General features: G+C 39.5%; 1 protein-coding gene across 1 annotated transcript in view; it reads left to right on the forward strand.

Annotated features, from left to right (window-relative positions):
* The window catches only part of TMCC1 (transmembrane and coiled-coil domain family 1), a 254,125-nt gene that overhangs the window by 211,727 nt on the left and 24,383 nt on the right, over positions 1-18,015 (forward strand). The window contains exon 5 of the mRNA XM_003796224.3: positions 16,638-17,572. Coding sequence (XP_003796272.1) covers positions 16,638-17,572 — 935 coding nt within the window. The remainder of the gene's footprint in view (positions 1-16,637; positions 17,573-18,015) is intronic.

Raw genomic sequence — 18,015 nt, forward strand, 5'->3', positions numbered from 1 at the left:
CAATTTCTTCAAGTGTTTTCCCTACACTTTCTTCTAGTATTTTTATGGTTTCATGTCTTAAGTTTAAGTCTTTAATCCAGTGAGAGTCTAATTTAGTTAATGGTGAAAGGTGTGGGTCCTATCTCAATAAATGTTAAGGGCTTAAACTCCCCACTGAAGAGGCACAGATTGGCTGATGGGATTAAAAAACACAAGCCATCCATTTGCTGTCTGCAGGAAACACACCTAGCTCCAAATGACAAATTAAAACTCCAGGTTAAGGGTTGGAAGATAATTTTTCAGGCAAACAGTAAATTCAGAAGAAAAGAGGGGTTGCAATATTTTTTTCAGATACATGTGGATTTAAAGCAACTAAATTCAAAAAAGACAAAGATGGTCACTTTATATTAATCAAGGGAAAAATACAATAAGACGACGTTACAATTCTAAATATTGATATACACCCAACTTACATGCTCCCAGATTCTTGAAACAGACCTTACTTAGTTTGAGCAATATGATATCCTATAACACCACAATAACAGGGGACTTTAATACTCCTCCTACAGAGCTGGACAGATCCTCTAAACAGAAATTAAACAAAGATAAAAAAGACCTAAATGAGACTCTAGAACAACTGTGCTTGGTAGACCCATATAGAACACTCCATCCCAAATAAAAAGTACACATTCTTCTCATTGCCCCATGGAACATTCTCCAAAATTGATCATATCCTAGGATACAAAACAAACCTCAACAGAATCAAAACAATTGAAATTTTACCTTGTATCTTCTCAGACCACAAGGCAATAAGGTGGAACTCAACTCCAACAAAAAAACGTTCAACCCCACACAAAGACATGGAAATTAAACAACCTTCTGCTGAATGATAGCTGAGTGCAGGAAAAGAGGAAATCATTAACTTCCTTGAGCATAACAACAATAAAGACACAAGCTACCAAAACCTGTGGGATACTGCAAAAGCAGTTCTGAGAAGAAAATTTATTGCTTTAGATGCCTACATTCAAAAGACAGAAAGAGAGCACAGCAACAAACTCACAAGCCATCTTATGGAAAGGAAAAAGAACAATCTAAGTCTAAACCCAGCAGAAGAAAAGAAATATCTAAAATTAAATCAGAGATTAATGAGACTGAAAACAAAAGAATCATTCAGAAAATTAATGAAACAAGGAGTTGGTTTTTTAAAAAAAATGAAATAGATAAACCTTTGGCCATATTAACTAGAAATAAAAAAGTAAAATCTCTAGTAACCTCAATCAGAAATGATAAAGGGAAAATTACAACTGATGCCAGAGATACAAGAGATCATCTCTGAAGACTAGCAGAAACTCTATGTCCAGAAATTTGACAATGTGAAGGAAATGGATCAATATTTGGAATCACACCATCTCTCTAGACTTAGCCAGGAAGAAACAGAGCTCCTAAAAAGACCAATTTCAAGCACTGAGATCAAAGAAACAATAAATCCTTCCAGCAAAAAAATGCCCTGGTCTGGATGGCTTCACACTCCTCATAGGGTCCAGAAGTCTTTTGCTGACCCCCTGTGTTCCCAAAGGGATGTTTCTGGGCAGATCCTACCAGTGAGAGATGCCTGGCATCTTCTCTCTTCAGTCTCACCATTCCTAGTTGCAAGGAAGCTGTTGATTATAACACTCTTATTGTTATCATTGGGAAATCTTCAGCATTATCCTTGAAATAAAGTCCAGAGCAGTAAATAATTTTCCCTAACAAACAAACTGTACAGCTCATTGGCAGCTCATTTGGCACCTGTTTTCCCAAGACAGCCCTCTCCTATGCCATACTTTTGCAGCCTCTGAAATGACTTCCCTTACCTCTTCTCTTTCTATCAAAACCTTTTTCCTTCAAGGCTCATTTCATTTGCCACCTGCTCCAAGTCTTTTCTGTCCCCTTTCCCATCTTTTGAATGCATTTGTTCCTTTAGAGCAGGCATTCCACTTTTATGCAGTACTTTACATAAAGAAAATAAAGGATAATTGCAAAATGAATTAAATAGTAAAAGCCTCAATCTTTTTTACAACCTGCATTCATAGACCATAATATGCATTCCCATCTGTCCACTCCCAGTTTTCTCTAGATCATCCTGCATTTTTATGCAGAAGATGTCTACTTGGACAGTTAGCATGGTGAGATAATTCCAGAAATATTCAAATAGTTCATGTAGAAAAGAGTAATTTTAGGCATTTGACCCATATTTTAAATAAAACTAGAGGACTGTAATTCATACAAAAGTATAAACTAACTGTAAGCTTTTCTAAAAATTATGAAATGTCTAATTTTTGAGAAAAATACTTTATTTTTTAAATTTTTTTGAGACTGGGTCTTACTCTGTTGCCCTGGTGAGTAAGAGTGCCATGGCACCATCATAGCTCACAGCAGCCTCAAACTCCTGGGTTTAAGCAATCCTCTTGCCTCAGCCTCCAGAGTAGCTAGCTAGTCCACCTCCCTCCCGTTTTTAGTAGAAACAGGGTCTCTCTCTTGTTCAGACTGGTCTCGAACTCCTGAGCTCTGGCAATTCACCCACCTCGGCCTCCCTGAGTACTAGGATTATAGGTGTGAGCCACTGCGTCTGACAGAGAAAAATATTTCTAATGTATGAAGATAAGGTGCTTAAGGAAGCTTTAAAAGTCAGTATCTGAGTTTAATAATATCCTTTTTTAACACAGATAAGAAATCGTAAATAACCTTGTTAAAATTACTTGGTAGTACAGAAATATTTCAGATTATAATGAAAAAGTAGAAAATATCCACATGCACAGCATACTCTGAATAAATAAGTGAATGAGAAATATTTTTATTCTTTCAACAAATATTTGTGAAGCTGTTAAGTGCCATGTACAGTTTTAGTTGTTAGAGAAAGAAAAGTGGACAAAACACAAAAATTCTTACCCTACATGTACTTTACATTCTAGTTTTTGGTTACAAATATAAAAATATGTAATATATCAAAAGGTAAAAAGTTATTTGTGAAAAATGAAGGAGAAAGTCAGGACAGGAAATAGGGAATCCATAATGGAAGTATGGGGGTTGTGATTTTTAAATAGGACAAAGAAATCCTAACTGTTAAGGTGACATTGAAGCAAAGACTTGAAAGAGATAGTGGAGCAAGCCATGCAGGTATCTGAGGGAAGAGCATTCCAGGAAGAAGGAGTACTGAGTGAAAAGCCCTGTGATGGGTACTTGTCTGGCAGGTTCAAGAACAGCAGTGGAATAAGGGGGTGAATGTGTGGGAGATGAGATCAGGAAGGTATGGGATATGGTGGAGATCGTGTTCATTTAGGCCATTCTGTGAAATTTGGCTTTTACTCTGAAATAGAGAACCATTGGAAAGTTGTAAATGTAAAAGAGTATTGTGATCTGACTTCCGTATTTTCAAAAGGACTACTCTGGCTGCTCTGCAGAGAATTGATTATAAAGATATTGTAGTAATAGACTGTTGTAATAATCCAGGTGAAAGCTAATAGTGGCTTGGACCAGGGGAGCAGCAGTGGAAATTCAGTGATTCTGCATTTCTTTAGCAAATAGATTTCAAAATATTTGATGGAGCAACGTAGTATACATAGTGGGGAACAGCATAGACTCCGTAGTCAGAGTCCCTGGGTTTAGACATTGGACTGCCACTTACTTACTTTGTGATCTTGGATAACTTAAATTCTCTATGCTTCACGGTTTTGTTTTTTTTTAATTGTTTGGGATTCATTGAGGGTACTAAGAATTAGGTTATACTGATGGCATTTGTTAGGTAAAGTCCCTCTTATAATTGTGAATGCTTTGGGCTTGTAGCTATAAAATGAGGATAAATAATAATATCCATCTTGTTGCGCTATTGTAAGAATTAACCAATTTACTAAACACACAAAGGATTTAGAACAGTAATTGCCATATAGTATAGTAGTATACTATACATACTAGTAGCTGTAATTACTAATGTTGTTAACTGGATAGTAGGGTACATGAGAGTAAAAGGAGTCGAGGTGATTCCAAGGCTTTAGATCTCAACAGGTGGATCAATGAAGTAGTCATTAGCTGAGATGAGAAAGACTAGGCGAGTATGTTTGGGGGATATCAGGAACATGAATTTGGAATAGATATTAAATATCCACGTAGAGATACCAAGTAAGTAGTTGGCTATGTGAGTGTAGTAGGAAGGGAATAATGGACTGGAGGCATACATTAAAAGTTATCAGCAAATAAATAATTTTTAAGAACAAGAAGAATATCTGGGAGGCCGAGGCAGGTGGATTGCCTTAGCTCACAGGTTCAAGACCAGCCTGAGCAAGAGCGAGTCCCCATCTCTAAAAATAGCCAAGTGTTATGGCAGGCTCCTATAGTCCCAGCTACTCGAGAGACTGAAGCAAGAGCATCACTTGAGCCCAAGAATTTGAAGTTGCTATGAGCTATGATGCTATGGCACTCCACTGAGGACAACAAAGTAAGTCTCAAAAAAAAAAAAAAAAAGGGAGCAAGAGTAATTAGGCCCCAAAATGAGAGTTAGGGGCCTAATTTTGAGGTATATAGTATGGACAGCTCCTCCTCAGAGCCTCTACTCCTCACAAGCTACCTAACAAATCATGATGACCAGCTTGGTGCTTGTACTCCGTGGTTAGGGCTCTGGCCACATGCTCCAGGGCTGCCAGGTTCGAACCTGGCCCAGGCCTGCTAAACAATAATGACAACTACAACAAAAAAATATCTGGGCATCATGGCGGGTGCCTGTAAGTCCCAGCTACTCCGGAGGCTGAGGTAAGAAAATCACTTAAGCCTAAGAGTTTGAGGTTGCTGTGAGCTGTGATACCACAGCACTCTACTGAGGGCAACATAGTGAGACTCTGTCTTAACAAAACAAAACAAATCATGATGACCAGTGCAAGGAAAGTCAGATTATTATGGGATCAGAACCCCCATTAAGTTTTTCAGAATTGTGTTTTATCAAAATTGCTTGAAATAGCCTGTGCACAGTGGCTCATGCCTATAATCCTAACACTCTGGGAGGCCAAGGCAGGTAGATTCCCTGAGCTCAGAAATTCAAGACCAGCCTGAGCAAGAACAAGACCCCATCTCTACTAAAAATAGAAAAATTAGCTGGGCATCATGGTAGACACTTGTAGTTCCAGCTACTTGGAAGGCTGAGGCAAAAGGATTGCTTGAGCCCAAGAGTTTGAGGTTGCTGTGAGCTGTGATGCTACAGCACTCTACCGAGGGCAACAAAGTAAGATCTATCTCAAAGAAAAAAAAATGCTTGAAATAAATAGAATTAAACTAAAGCTGAGAAATCTTTTGTTTTGATGAAACTTGTGTCAAAAAAGTATTTGTAGCATAGTTAGCTTACAAAGAGAACTTCATTGGTGTCAGTTTTAGAGTTGTATTAGCTTATCTGCACGTGAACTTTATACCTTATTTTTAAATTCTGAGCAATGAAAGCATGTTTCTGTATCATCATCTTTTCCTGGTAAGCACATGCTCATTAAATGGAAAATAGTCTTTAACATTAGCTCATATTAACGGATCTGTGTGCTTCAAACTAATCATATATTTCATTCAAAAGTCTTGTGGAAATGATTCTTGAATATCACCACCTGAGTCACTATTCTTATTTAACATTGAAATTTTAGAGTTTTAAGGAAACAGGATCATCTGTTAATAGCTGTCCATCATTATGTCCTCCTGTGACATTCTTAACATGCAGGCATGAAGCCTCTGCTTGGACAATTCTAATTATTAACTAATATTTATTAATATTTGAAACACCCCAGTAAAGTTGCACAGTGTCTCTCTCCTTATCTTCAATATATGTCATATGTCACTTTTTTTAATTGTTAGGGAGAAATCTTTTTCTTAAAATCTATTACTCATCTGTAAGATCAGTTTTCTTAACTGGATGATCTCTTAGGTTCCTTCCTAGCTCAAAGAGTCTACGTTTATTAAAAAAGCACCTATAATAAAGCAGTACATCCTTGTCAGCTTATATCATCACTACGAAGATTGTAGGCTCCTTTGGGGGGGTATTATTTTTTATACCTCCAATATAACGGCTCTGTATATAAGCAACATCCTTTAAGATTTTGTTAAAATGAGAATAAATCATCTGACCAAGCTCTTACGGATTCAGTAAGTCCAAATATCAGGTCCTGAAGTACACATAGCAGTGCGAATCTTCCAGGTCTGTTTCACATAAATGAGGAAATTAGTCCTCCTGACAAAACAGTTTGGAGCAGCAGCCCTAGATCCTCTAATCCATATTTTGCAGATGTGTTAGGGTGGGCCAGATAGGATGTTAATAATGTAAGGTGATATTCAACCCAGTCTTTAGTCGTAGTTGTTCCTTAGCAGCCTTGAAGGGGAAGAGTATCATCTGTTGGAAACTATTTTTCTTATACATATTCTGGAGTTTGTTTCGTGTACAGTAACAGGCTCAAATGCCATTCTAGACTATATTCAGGAGATGCTGGTGAGCATTTATTATAAACAGACATTTACTATGTCTTTGTACAGGACATTGCGCCAGGTCCTTGTGGTACAAAGATGAATGTGACATGATCCCTGCCCTCAGGAACTTAAGTCAGTAGAGGATAGATGCCCAAATTATCATTTCAATATAATGTGATAGAAATGTATGTGTAGATAAACGGGAATATAAATGGTCCTGGTGCTGAGGACCATTAAACTCAGCTAGGAGTGGGAGGATGTCAGGAAAGATTTCCTGGATGAAGTTAAAACTGAACTCAGTCTTGAAGGCTAAATGGGAGGTAGCCAGAAAAGAAAAGGAGATCATGCCCTGTCCCAGCCTAGGAACCTGTGTAGGCAAAGCCTAAAGGTGTAAAACAGCCTGCCGTGGCTTGGTGCCTATAGCTCAAGCGACTGAGGCCCCAGCCACATACACCAGAGCTAGAGGGTTCAAATCCAGCCCAGGCCTGCCAAACAAGGACAACTACAAGCAAAACATAGCCGGGCGTTGTGGCAGACGCCCATAGTCCCAGCTACTTGGAAGGCTGAGGCAAGAGAATCGCTTAAGCCCAGGAGTTGGAGGGTGCTGTGAGCTGTGATACCACGGCATTCTACCCAGGGGGACAGTTTGAGGCTCTGTCTCAAAGAAAAAAAAAAAAAAAAAACCAGCATGCCGTGTCAGAAGAACCAAGTTACAGCTATGACCCTTGACATACATGGATTTAAATGTGAGGTTTCCACTATTCCCAAGTGATCTATGGTATCGTCGTTTTGACCTGCTGCTGAGGCACATGGTATGCTGCTACTTAACAAAACTAATAAGCAAACGTGACCGGAATTCACATCTCAAGGAGCATGTCTTCTATTCATTGTTATTGTACTCATGCTGTAGCACTTATGAAATCATTTTAAACTTTGTTCTTTATGGAAGATGGATGTCAAAAGTATTGGTGGTAGAAAAGAAAAAGGGGCTTTACGTGGTTCTTAATAGAAAAGGAAAGTTTGACAAACTGTAGTGTCAAATTCAGAAGTGACCAGGATTATTGTCGTAAGTATTGTGTATCAATGATTTTTAAACTTTTAAAATTAATAAAACATCTTTGTTTTTTATTTTTCTAAGCAAAATTTCTCTAGAATATCAATGTAGGCTTGGCGCCTGTGGCTCAGGTGGCTAAGGCACCAGCCACATACACCTGAGGTGGCGGGTTCGAATCCAGCCTGGGCCCGCCAAACAACAATGATGGCTGCAACCAAAAAAAAAAAAAAAAATCCAGGTGTTGTGACAGGCACCCGTGGTCCCAGCTACTTGGGAGGCTGAGGCAGGAGACTCCCTTGAGCCCAGGAGTTGGAGGTTGCTGTGAGCTGTGATGCTACGGCACTCTACCCAGGGGAACAACTTGAGGCTCTGTCTTTAAAAAAAAAAAAAAAAAAAAACCAATGTAAATAGATGAAAGCAGATGCAAGCAGGTTTCGGGAACCCGCGCACTGGGCTATACTCTTCCCCTCTGCAGTGATCCAGGCACACCTCCATACAACCTAAGGCTGTTCCACGTCATCAGGTTCTGTGTAAAACCGTCAAAAAGCAATTCTTGGAACTTTTAGTATTTATTTATCAAGTGAGAGAAAATATTTATGACAACTTTTTAGGCCTCTTTTTTGGATTATAAGCTGAATCTTGATTTTAATTCAAAACAGAAATATAGAATGTTGAGAGAAAAAGGTTTGCTGCCTGTGGGCAGGTTGAACTTCATTGGCTTTTATTTTCTGTTAACTGTTCTCTCTTTGAGAACACCTCCCCATTCCACATTGCAGGGCCACTGATGTAGGAAACTAGCAAGCAGCAAAATAGCCAGCTTAGGCGTCAGCATTAACACGTGAGAGAGCTGCTGAACAGAGTTGTACTTGCACTGTAGATAGTTCTACAACAAAACCATGGAGATAAATGAAAACAATTCTCAGGATTAAGATATGCTTTCTGCACAAGTGTTACTAGACTATGAGAGTTTGTTTGTTTGCTTTTTGGTAGGGATGAGGTCTGAGGGAGTTGTTGGCAACAGCAAACCTCAGGGAGATGATAATAAAATTCACACCAGAGCCATCTGACTCCTAATGCAGCACTTTCTCCGCTGTGTTTCTCCCTCAGTGCAGCATGATTGGCAGAAAAAGAAAAGCTTGTAAGGCCAACCAGAGCATCTTTATGTATGTTGTTAATTAGATGATAGATTCCTGTGTAGTTCTTAGGTCCAAGATTATGAATTTCTAGGGATTACAATTTGTAAATTGAATGTTGGAGGCAGTCTTTCAAAAATCAGATATTCAGTCCTACTCCTTGTCTCCTTTTTGAATTAAACCACAAGGTTGGAAGATCCCTTGAGCTCAAGAGTTTGAGACCAGCCTAAGCAGGAGCAAGACCCCTTCTTTACTAAAAATAGAAAAATTAGCCAAGGTGTTATGGCATGTGCCTATAGTCAACTACTCAGGAGGCTGAGGCAGGAGGATCAGTTGAATCCAGGAATTTAAGGGTACAGCGCGCTATGATCATGCCACTATACAGACAAAGTAGTATATAATCTGGGCAAAAGAACAAGACACCCCATCCCAAAAATGATTATAATAATTATATATATATAAATATATATATATATTTTAGAAAAACAGCAGAACTTGATCTGCAGGTACTGTTAACCATTTGAAGAGAGTCTGTCACCTGTTAATGTCAGTCTATATGTAGAGACAGGGATAGGTCCATCAAACTTGGTCATAAGACCAGCAATTCAGCAGCCTCTCTAAGACTATCTGTTCTTCCATTTCCAAAATTACAGTTTTGTACTTAAGTTCAAAGTAAAAACCATGTTAATCTTAATAATCAGCATAACCCATGACCCAAAACAGCATTCCAATTTAAAAGTTAACCTCCTAGGCTCCGCGCCTATAGCTCAGCAGCTAGGGTGGCAGCCACATACACTAGAGCTGGTGGGTTTGAATCTAGCCTGGGTCTGCCAATCAAGGACAACTATAACCAAAAATAAATTAGCCAGGCGTTGTGGCAGGTACCTGTAGTCTCAGCTACTTGGGAGGCTGAGGCAAGAGAATTGCTTAAGCCCAAGAATTTGAGGTTGCTGTGAGCTGTGACGCTATGTCACTCTACCAAGAGTGATATAATGAGACTCTGTCTCCAAAGAAAACAAACGTTAATCTCCTACATAAACCTCCTAAACTACTCAGAATAGGCATCTTTAGGGTGAGAGCTAAATTTACAAAACAATAAGAATGGGAGACATGAGATAAAGGTCATTTAGGTTCTAAACCAACCAGACCAGCTATGTCATGTTGGCCTTACTTGACTTACTCCATCTGATTTTCATCACATGCAGGCTCAGTACCCCACAAGTCGTTTACACAAGCTACTGCACAATCTATTCTATGAAATTGGCCTTGGAAAAGAACCAATTTAAAACAAAATAATCAAGCATCTGTTTTTCCAGTTAATTATAAGGATTTCTCCACTCCCTTCTTTTCCCTTAAAATGCTTTCATTTTCTTAGAAGTGGATTATTTAGTGTACAGAATATAAGATTTATTGAAAGAGAGCCAATACTCTATGAAATACTTTATAAAGATGATTTTATCACAGTAAACAAGATAGGGTTTTCATTGACAGTAACCCCATTGTAGATGAGAAAACTTAGGCTCAAAGAGAACAAGTACAGCAGCCCAAAGACACATAGCTAGTAGGGAGGTAAAGGCAGGTTTGAACTTGGGTCTTTTTACTCTTACAAGGGCTCTTTCTACCATATTGCCTTTACATGTTGTTATTCTCAGAGCTATGTGCAATTGTGTTTTGACACTTTCGTCTACTTTAATATATTTGCAAATAATCGGGCCAGGAGCAGAGGCTCAGCCTGTAATCCTAGCACTTGAGAGGGCGAGGCAGGTGGATTGCCTGAGTTCACAGGTTCAAAACCAACCTGAGCCAGAGACCTCATCTCTAAAAATAGCCAGGCATTGTGGCAGATGCTCTAGTCCAAGCTGCTCAGGAGACTGGGGCAAGACAATTACTTGAGCCCAAGAGTTTGAGGTTGCTGTGAGCTATGAAGCCACGGCTCTCTACCAAGGGTGACAAAGTAAGACACTGTCTCAAACAAAACAAAACAGAAAATAGATATATGCAAATGAAAAACTGTAATCAGTTAAAAGCTAAATCAATACTCTGCACTAAATGGCTCCACTCTACCCCTGATTAATCAGTGTTTTGTAGTGTCACTGTTTAAATTTTCTCTTGGGTTTTCTGATCAGTTAAGTTAGCTCAGTTAATTGATAATTAAGTCTGGCAAATGAATTCGTAATTGTAAGAGACATAGTAGTATATAGTGTGTTACAGCAGCAGTTAGATTACAATTGTGGCTTCTAACTGTATTTCTAACTTTTTAGCACATTGTCTTGCTTATAATAAGTAATCAAAATATGTTTAAGTGACCGACCAATTTTTGTCCTTTTTTACACAAATTAATTCTGACTTCAGCCATGAGTGGGCAGGACTGACATTATAGCTTCTCACAGGAGATTGTGAAAGCCCCTCAGGACATGGCAGAAGAAACTCTCTGTCTTGAGGAAGTGGCATTGCTGCAGTGGTGCTCATCCTGCCATGTGGTGGGTGACTGGTGATATTTGTAAATTAAGAATAACAATGTACTTTTTATAGGGTTGTGGTTAGGATGGGAAGGCTAGAAAGGTGACCATATTACTTCTCCTGTAATGTGGAATTAGGTTATTCCTTTGACTCAAACTCTGTGTTATCCTTTGTACCTCAAATGTGAAACTGGAAGGTAATATGTTGTGGAATCTTTTAGTATTTAATTTTTTTAAAAGAACCACATTTTGTACATGGCACAAAAGTAATAGCCAGTACTGACAGCTTTCTTTTGTCAAGCACTTAACTCATTTTTGTTACCCAAAAGATTGGGGTTTGTTCACGTGGTGAGTAAAAAGTGACTTTCTGGGAGAGCACAGGTCTTAATCAATAGGATTAATTACTTAGAGCAAGTAAGGAAAGCCCTGAGAATATTTTTCCCAAGGAAAAGTAAGATGGGGACTTTATGGGGCTGTAGAGAAAGGAAAAAGTGTGTCTCACTCGTAGGGAAGGGATTCTCATTGCACGTGTACGGTTAGTTCTTGTACTAGAACACAGGCCCATGTTATGGTAATGAAGTTACAGGTCTTTCTGGGGTGTAGGTAGACTTCAGCATGGTAATGAGGAAAGTTCACTTGAGTTTATCTATAAACTGCTGGGGTCTGGCAGGGGCTAGTTTTAGCCAGCTGGGAAGCCAAAGTCCTCTAAACAAAAGGTTGCAGAACAGATTGAATGCTCAAGGTGGTTGAATTCCTATAATCCCTAGATACCCTCCCTTCCTACTAGTTACAATTTCATCCTCACAGTAGTCTTCCATAAAGCAAGCATTAGCATGTTTCCATTTTACAGTTGACAAAATCAACAGAGTTTAAGTAACTTACCCAGGGTCATAGGGCTTAGTAGCAAAGCCTGATTTGAACCCAAGCCATTTATGCCTAAATCCATGCTTCACTGCTACACTAAATGGAGTCAGTTTTAGTAATCTTATTTTTTGGATTTGTGCCTTTTTGTGTATGATTAAGAATATCCTTCCCTGTTTTCCAATGCTGCCTTTGAAATGTTTTGAAATTTTACCTTTTACATTTGGAATTTAATTGTCTATCTGGATGTGTTAGTATCTAGTTTTATGTTATACATAGACAGCCTAATATACCAGCAAAGGCTACTGAAAAAAGAACTGCTTTTCAGTTGGTATGTTCATAACTCATCGCTAAGTGTTTTTGCCTAGAGATGGACGTCCCTTTTAAGGACTGTATTCATGGTTCAGAACAATACCAAGCATGTTCACCTCCCCTCCCCAATTAGTCTGTAGTTCAGTGTATCTTTTTCTTTCCTCCTCCGCTCCTCTCTTGTTCCCACCCACTCTTCTTCCTTTCCTCTTTTTCCTCCCTTGCCTGTCAATTATCCTCTTTTCCTCTTCCCTCCCCTCATTTCCCAGTTTCTCCTTCCTTTTTAAGAATAGTGCCTGCCAGAATTGGAAGGAGTTACTAAGTAATCTAGTGATTCATAGTGATTCAGGGTTTCAGGTGTTAAACTACTTGCCTGACAAAGCTGTGCTGGTTAGTTTTTTTTTAGAGACTAAAGACCTGGGGTTCTGTTAGCTGTACTCATGCAATGATAATGATTCTCGTGAGTGGGAACCACACACAAGAGGACATACTATGGCTCAGAACAGCCAAGGTGGGACAGAAATAGGTCTGGTATTTCTTCAGTTCCCATGCAGGGAGAAAAAAAAATCATGTCGCCCTTGGTAGATTGCTGTGGCATCATAGCTTGCAGCAATCTCAAACTCCTGTGCTTAAGTGATTCTCTTGCCTCAGCCTCCCAAGTAGCTGGGACTACAGGGGCCCGCTACAATGCCTGGCTATTTTTAGAGATAAGGTCTCACCCTGGCTCAGGCTGGTCTCAAACCTGTGAGCTCAGGCAATCCACCCACCTCGGCCTCCTAAGTGCTGGGATTACAGGCATGAGCCATCACACCTAGTGTGCCCCTTTCTTGACCTTTTAACTAAGATCAAGTATTAAAAATCACATCTCAAATATGGTCATTTACAAATAATTACAACCATGTGATGCTTAGTGCTAGGAATATGTTCGGAGAAATATGTTATTTGGCGATTTTGTCCTTGTGTGACCACGTAGAGTGCATTTACACAAACCAGGGCTCTGTGGTATATATACCCTGTTGTTCCTAGGCTACAGACCTAAACAGCACACTACTGAATTGAGTACTGTAGGCAGTTGTAACACAATGTAGGTATTTGTGTTTCTAAACATAGAAACAGTACAGTTAAAATAACAGTATTATGATCTTTCAGGACCATTGTCATATATGCAGTCCATCATTGACTGAAACATCGTTATGTGATACTTGTTAAAGGGTTTATTGTGGGGGTTTTTTTCACCAGTATGATCAATTCTGATCATCTCAGGTTGACCTTGATTTTCATATGTATACTTCAAGTATGTATACTTGATTTAGTTATAAATCAATACACTTGGAGCTTTTTGTCTAGGGGGTCTTCATCATATTTGCTTTTCTTTATGCTTTAAACATAAGATTTTATGCTTAATTATTAAACATAAACAGTAGATCAGGTCATATAATATATTGTAGTTACGGGGTCTGAAATCCCATTCAGAAAGCAAATCAGTGAGAACCTTGTACAAACTAGAAGACTTTGGACACTAAAGAAAGTGGATTTCTAGCAGCTGTTGTCACAACTCTTGGCAATTTGGTTATCTGGAGTTTTGGCTCCTCTTGTCTTCTGCTGCTTCTGGCTATTCCTCTGCCTGTTAACTTGAGCCTATAAAATGAATTGGGCAGAAGGAAAATTAAAAAGTGACACAAAGCAATTATTGTGCTGGTCTCTAACTATTCTGGATATTCTTTTTTTAATGTAATTTTATTTTTATGGATATTCTTTTTTATTGACTAGTGAAGCATGTCAGTAATTTCAGTATTAAATTATCTTTCAATTTTATTTAAATGCACAATATTTCTCATTTGTCTAGAAAGAAAAGAATATTGTTTTTATTCACATCAGTGGTAATGCAATAGAACTTCCATAGTTGACCATCTTGCTACATTAACAGCCTCCTTAAGTTGGCCTAATTTTTATAAACTGGACATGTACCACATGTATGTATCAGTACCATAAGCCTAATTTCTTATGTGTACCTCTGTATGTTGACTAGTTTATTATAGTACTTTGGGTGGTCAACTGTAGCGGTTCTTTTGGATATTGAATCCAGTAATGAACTAATTGTATTTTCTGACTTAGAGATCAGCATAATTCTAGTTCAGATAACAAACAGGCAATACACTTGAGATCAAAAAAAGATAGAGGATGGCAAATTAATTATTGGCATTTCATGACTATTTCAGATTTGGTATATTACCATGAAAATATGAGGGGAGATAATCTGTATATAATTCTTACTAGCAAATTGCCCCTAAATACAAATTAAGGGTGGGAAATAAGAAAAAGTATGTTCTTAGTCTCCAGGATGGTAAATTTGTAATTTGAGTTTGTTTTTTTGTTTTGTTTTGTTCTTTGAAGCATCGTCTTGCTCTGTCACCTTGGTTAGAGTGCCCTGGCATCATTCCTAGGCTCCAGTGATTTTCTTGCCTCAGCCTCCTGAGTAGCTGGAACTACTAGGTGCCCACCACAACACGTGAATAGTTTATCTATTTTTAGCAGAGATGGGGTCTCACTTTGCTCAGGCTGGTCTTGAATTCCTGAGCTCAGGCCATCCACCTGCCTTGGCCTCCTAGAGTGCTAGGATTACAGCCATGATCCACTACGCTTTGCCATAAATTTGTAATTTGAAACCATACCAGGAATTTTTATTACCCTAAGATGGTTATTTTATTATTCATTTATGTTACTGATCACAGAGAGCAGTGTCTAAAACCTTTTTCCTTGGGCCCTACTCTATAATTCACTTCCAAAGGCAACACCTAGGGGTAGCCTCTTGAAGGATTTTTTTTTCTCCTGAATTTGGGAAAGCTTATTTCTCTCCAGCTTTGGCTAATTGCTTTGAAGTGTGAACTTTTAAGTGTTCAAGTCTAAGCAGCTTGTCTTTTTCTTTAATTCCTTTGCATGGTTCTCACCCAGGTGAAGGAATAATAGTGTATGTACTTTGGAGTCTTTTGCCTAACAAAAACCTTTACTGGATAAAACTCACAAAATTGGAGCTTCAGAAGACCTGGCCGTGGTCCTTGATTTGTGTAATTACTTAGCTCTTACTGTCCCTATCCCTGGGTATTTGCATTATCTTGCTCAAGGTTGTCACAGTTACCTGTGATTTGGTAACATTCACCCTTGCCACTTTTAATCAGTACCTTCCTACCTACCTCCACCTGTCTCCAGCTATCAATTAAATGTCCTTCTTAGAATCTGGAGAATGATCCCATCACCCTTGACATGGATAAGGAGACATGATAAAAATTGGATTTTCATATTTAATTAGTAACAAACCTATTCTTGCTAACATTTGTATCAGAATTATAGTGATATATAAATACCAAAGTGCTTTGGGTTTGGGGGTTAGGAGTGCATGTGTGTATACGCTTATCTGTTTTGGGAAATAGAGTCTTGTTCTGTCACCCTGGCCAGAGTATAGTAGTGTCATCACTGTAACCTCAAACTCCTGGGCTCAAATGATCCTCCTGCTTCATCCTTCTGATTAGCTGGGACTACAGGGACTCACTGCAGCAACTGGAAATATTTTCTATTTTTAGTAGAGACAAGTGTCTCACTTCTGCTCAGGCTGGTCTTGAACTCCTAACCTGAAATGATCCTCCTTACTTGTTTTTGTTTTGTTTTGTTTGTTTGTTTTGCAGTTTTTGGCCGGGGCTGGGTTTGAACCCGCCACCTCCGGCATATGGGGCCGGCGCCCTACTCCTTTGAGCCACAGGTGCCATCCTGATCCTCCTTTCTTGCCTCAGCCTCCTTGAGTGCTAGGATTATAGATGTGAACCACCACACTGGGCCCCAGAAGTGGCCAGGCACAATGACTCACACCGGTAATCCTAGCAGTCTGGGAGGCCAAGGCAGCCCAAGCCAGAGAGGGACCTCCTCTCTAAAAATAACTGGGTGTTGTGGTCGATGCCTATAGTCCCAGATACTTAGGAGTCTGAGGCAAGAGTATCCTTTAAGCCCAAGAGTTTGAGGTTGCTATGATCTGTGACACTATGGCACTGTGCCAAGGGCAACACAAGAAAAAAAAAATTAATGCTTTAAACCCACTAGGGAGCTTTGTTATTTAAAGAAATACAATGATAAATTCACAAGAAAAGAAGGATACCCCAGTTTAAATATGTATAAATCTTTTTTTATATGCTACATATCTGTTTTGTTAAAGTATAGTATATTTGTATGAGGACGGTATCCAAGAGGGAGACCAAGCTTATATAGGACAGGAGGAATTGCAAGTCAGCTGTGTTGAGAGTTAAGGGTAGGTACATTTTTAGTACACTGATTCCAAAGAGGTAGTTCTCTTGGGCTTTTTCTAATATCTACCTCTTGCTTTTATTCTAGATCGAGCGGTTGGAAGTGAGCAGCCTTGCCCAGACTTCCAGTGCAGTGGCCTCCAGTACTGATGGCAGCATCCACACAGACACTGTGGATGGTACACCAGACCCCCAGCGCACAAAGGCTGCCATTGCTCACCTGCAGCAGAAGATCCTGAAGCTTACAGAACAGATCAAGATTGCACAAACAGCACGGGACGATAACGTTGCTGAGTACTTGAAGCTTGCCAACAGTGCAGACAAGCAGCAGGCCGCCCGTATCAAGCAGGTCTTTGAGAAGAAGAACCAGAAATCTGCCCAGACCATCCTGCAACTGCAAAAGAAGCTTGAGCACTACCACAGAAAGCTCCGAGAGGTGGAGCAGAATGGGATCCCCCGGCAGCCAAAGGATGTCTTCAGGGACATGCACCAGGGTCTAAAGGATGTGGGAGCAAAAGTGACTGGCTTCAGCGAAGGTGTGGTGGATAGTGTCAAAGGTGGATTTTCCAGCTTCTCCCAGGCCACTCATTCAGCAGCAGGGGCCGTGGTCTCAAAGCCTAGAGAGATTGCCTCGCTGATTCGGAACAAATTTGGCAGTGCAGACAACATCCCTAACCTAAAGGACTCTTTAGAGGAAGGGCAAGCAGATGATGGGGGCAAGGCTTTGGGGGTGATTTCAAACTTTCAGTCGAGCCCAAAATATGGTAGTGAGGAGGATTGTTCTAGTGCTACTTCAGGCTCAGTGGGAGCCAACAGCACCACTGGAGGCATTGCTGTAGGAGCATCCAGCTCCAGAACAAACACCCTGGACATGCAGAGCTCAGGATTTGATGCACTACTACATGAGATCCAGGAGATCCGAGAAACCCAGGCCAGACTAGAGGAATCCTTTGAGACCCTCAAGGAACATTACCAGAGGGACTATTCCTTAATAATGCAGACGTTACAGGAGGAGCGATATAGGTAAGTTATGTGGAATTAAAATCCCAGATTATTTGTTTAGGGTTCCCTCCTTTTGGATGTGGGGAAGTGGCTTTAAAAAGTCTTTGCCTTTCTCCACAGTGTCCAGAGCTCTTTAGATATGTCATATGACACCTATATGAGTTTCTTTCTGTTTCATAGAGAGCAAAATAAAGGCACATCATGGTTAAGTAGTTCCAAGATCATGCACTGATGAAGCATTTTAGTTGGGATGAAGCATTACTGTAACTCTCCAGTCTTCTTTCCAGTGTAGAACTTAAAAATGAAGCTATAATGTGCCACGAGAATCTTAAGGAGAAAAAAGTCCAAGACTTCTAAGTCATTTCATCTGTTTGATGTATAATCACAAAACCACATTAGCATTACAGCCTATAACTGTACTACATGGAATTCAAAAGATATATAATTCCCAGAACTCTGTAGAA

The sequence above is a fragment of the Otolemur garnettii genome, unplaced genomic scaffold (genome assembly GCF_000181295.1).
Source record: "Otolemur garnettii isolate 467f Iridium unplaced genomic scaffold, OtoGar3 scaffold00101, whole genome shotgun sequence".
NCBI lineage: Eukaryota > Metazoa > Chordata > Mammalia > Primates > Galagidae > Otolemur > Otolemur garnettii.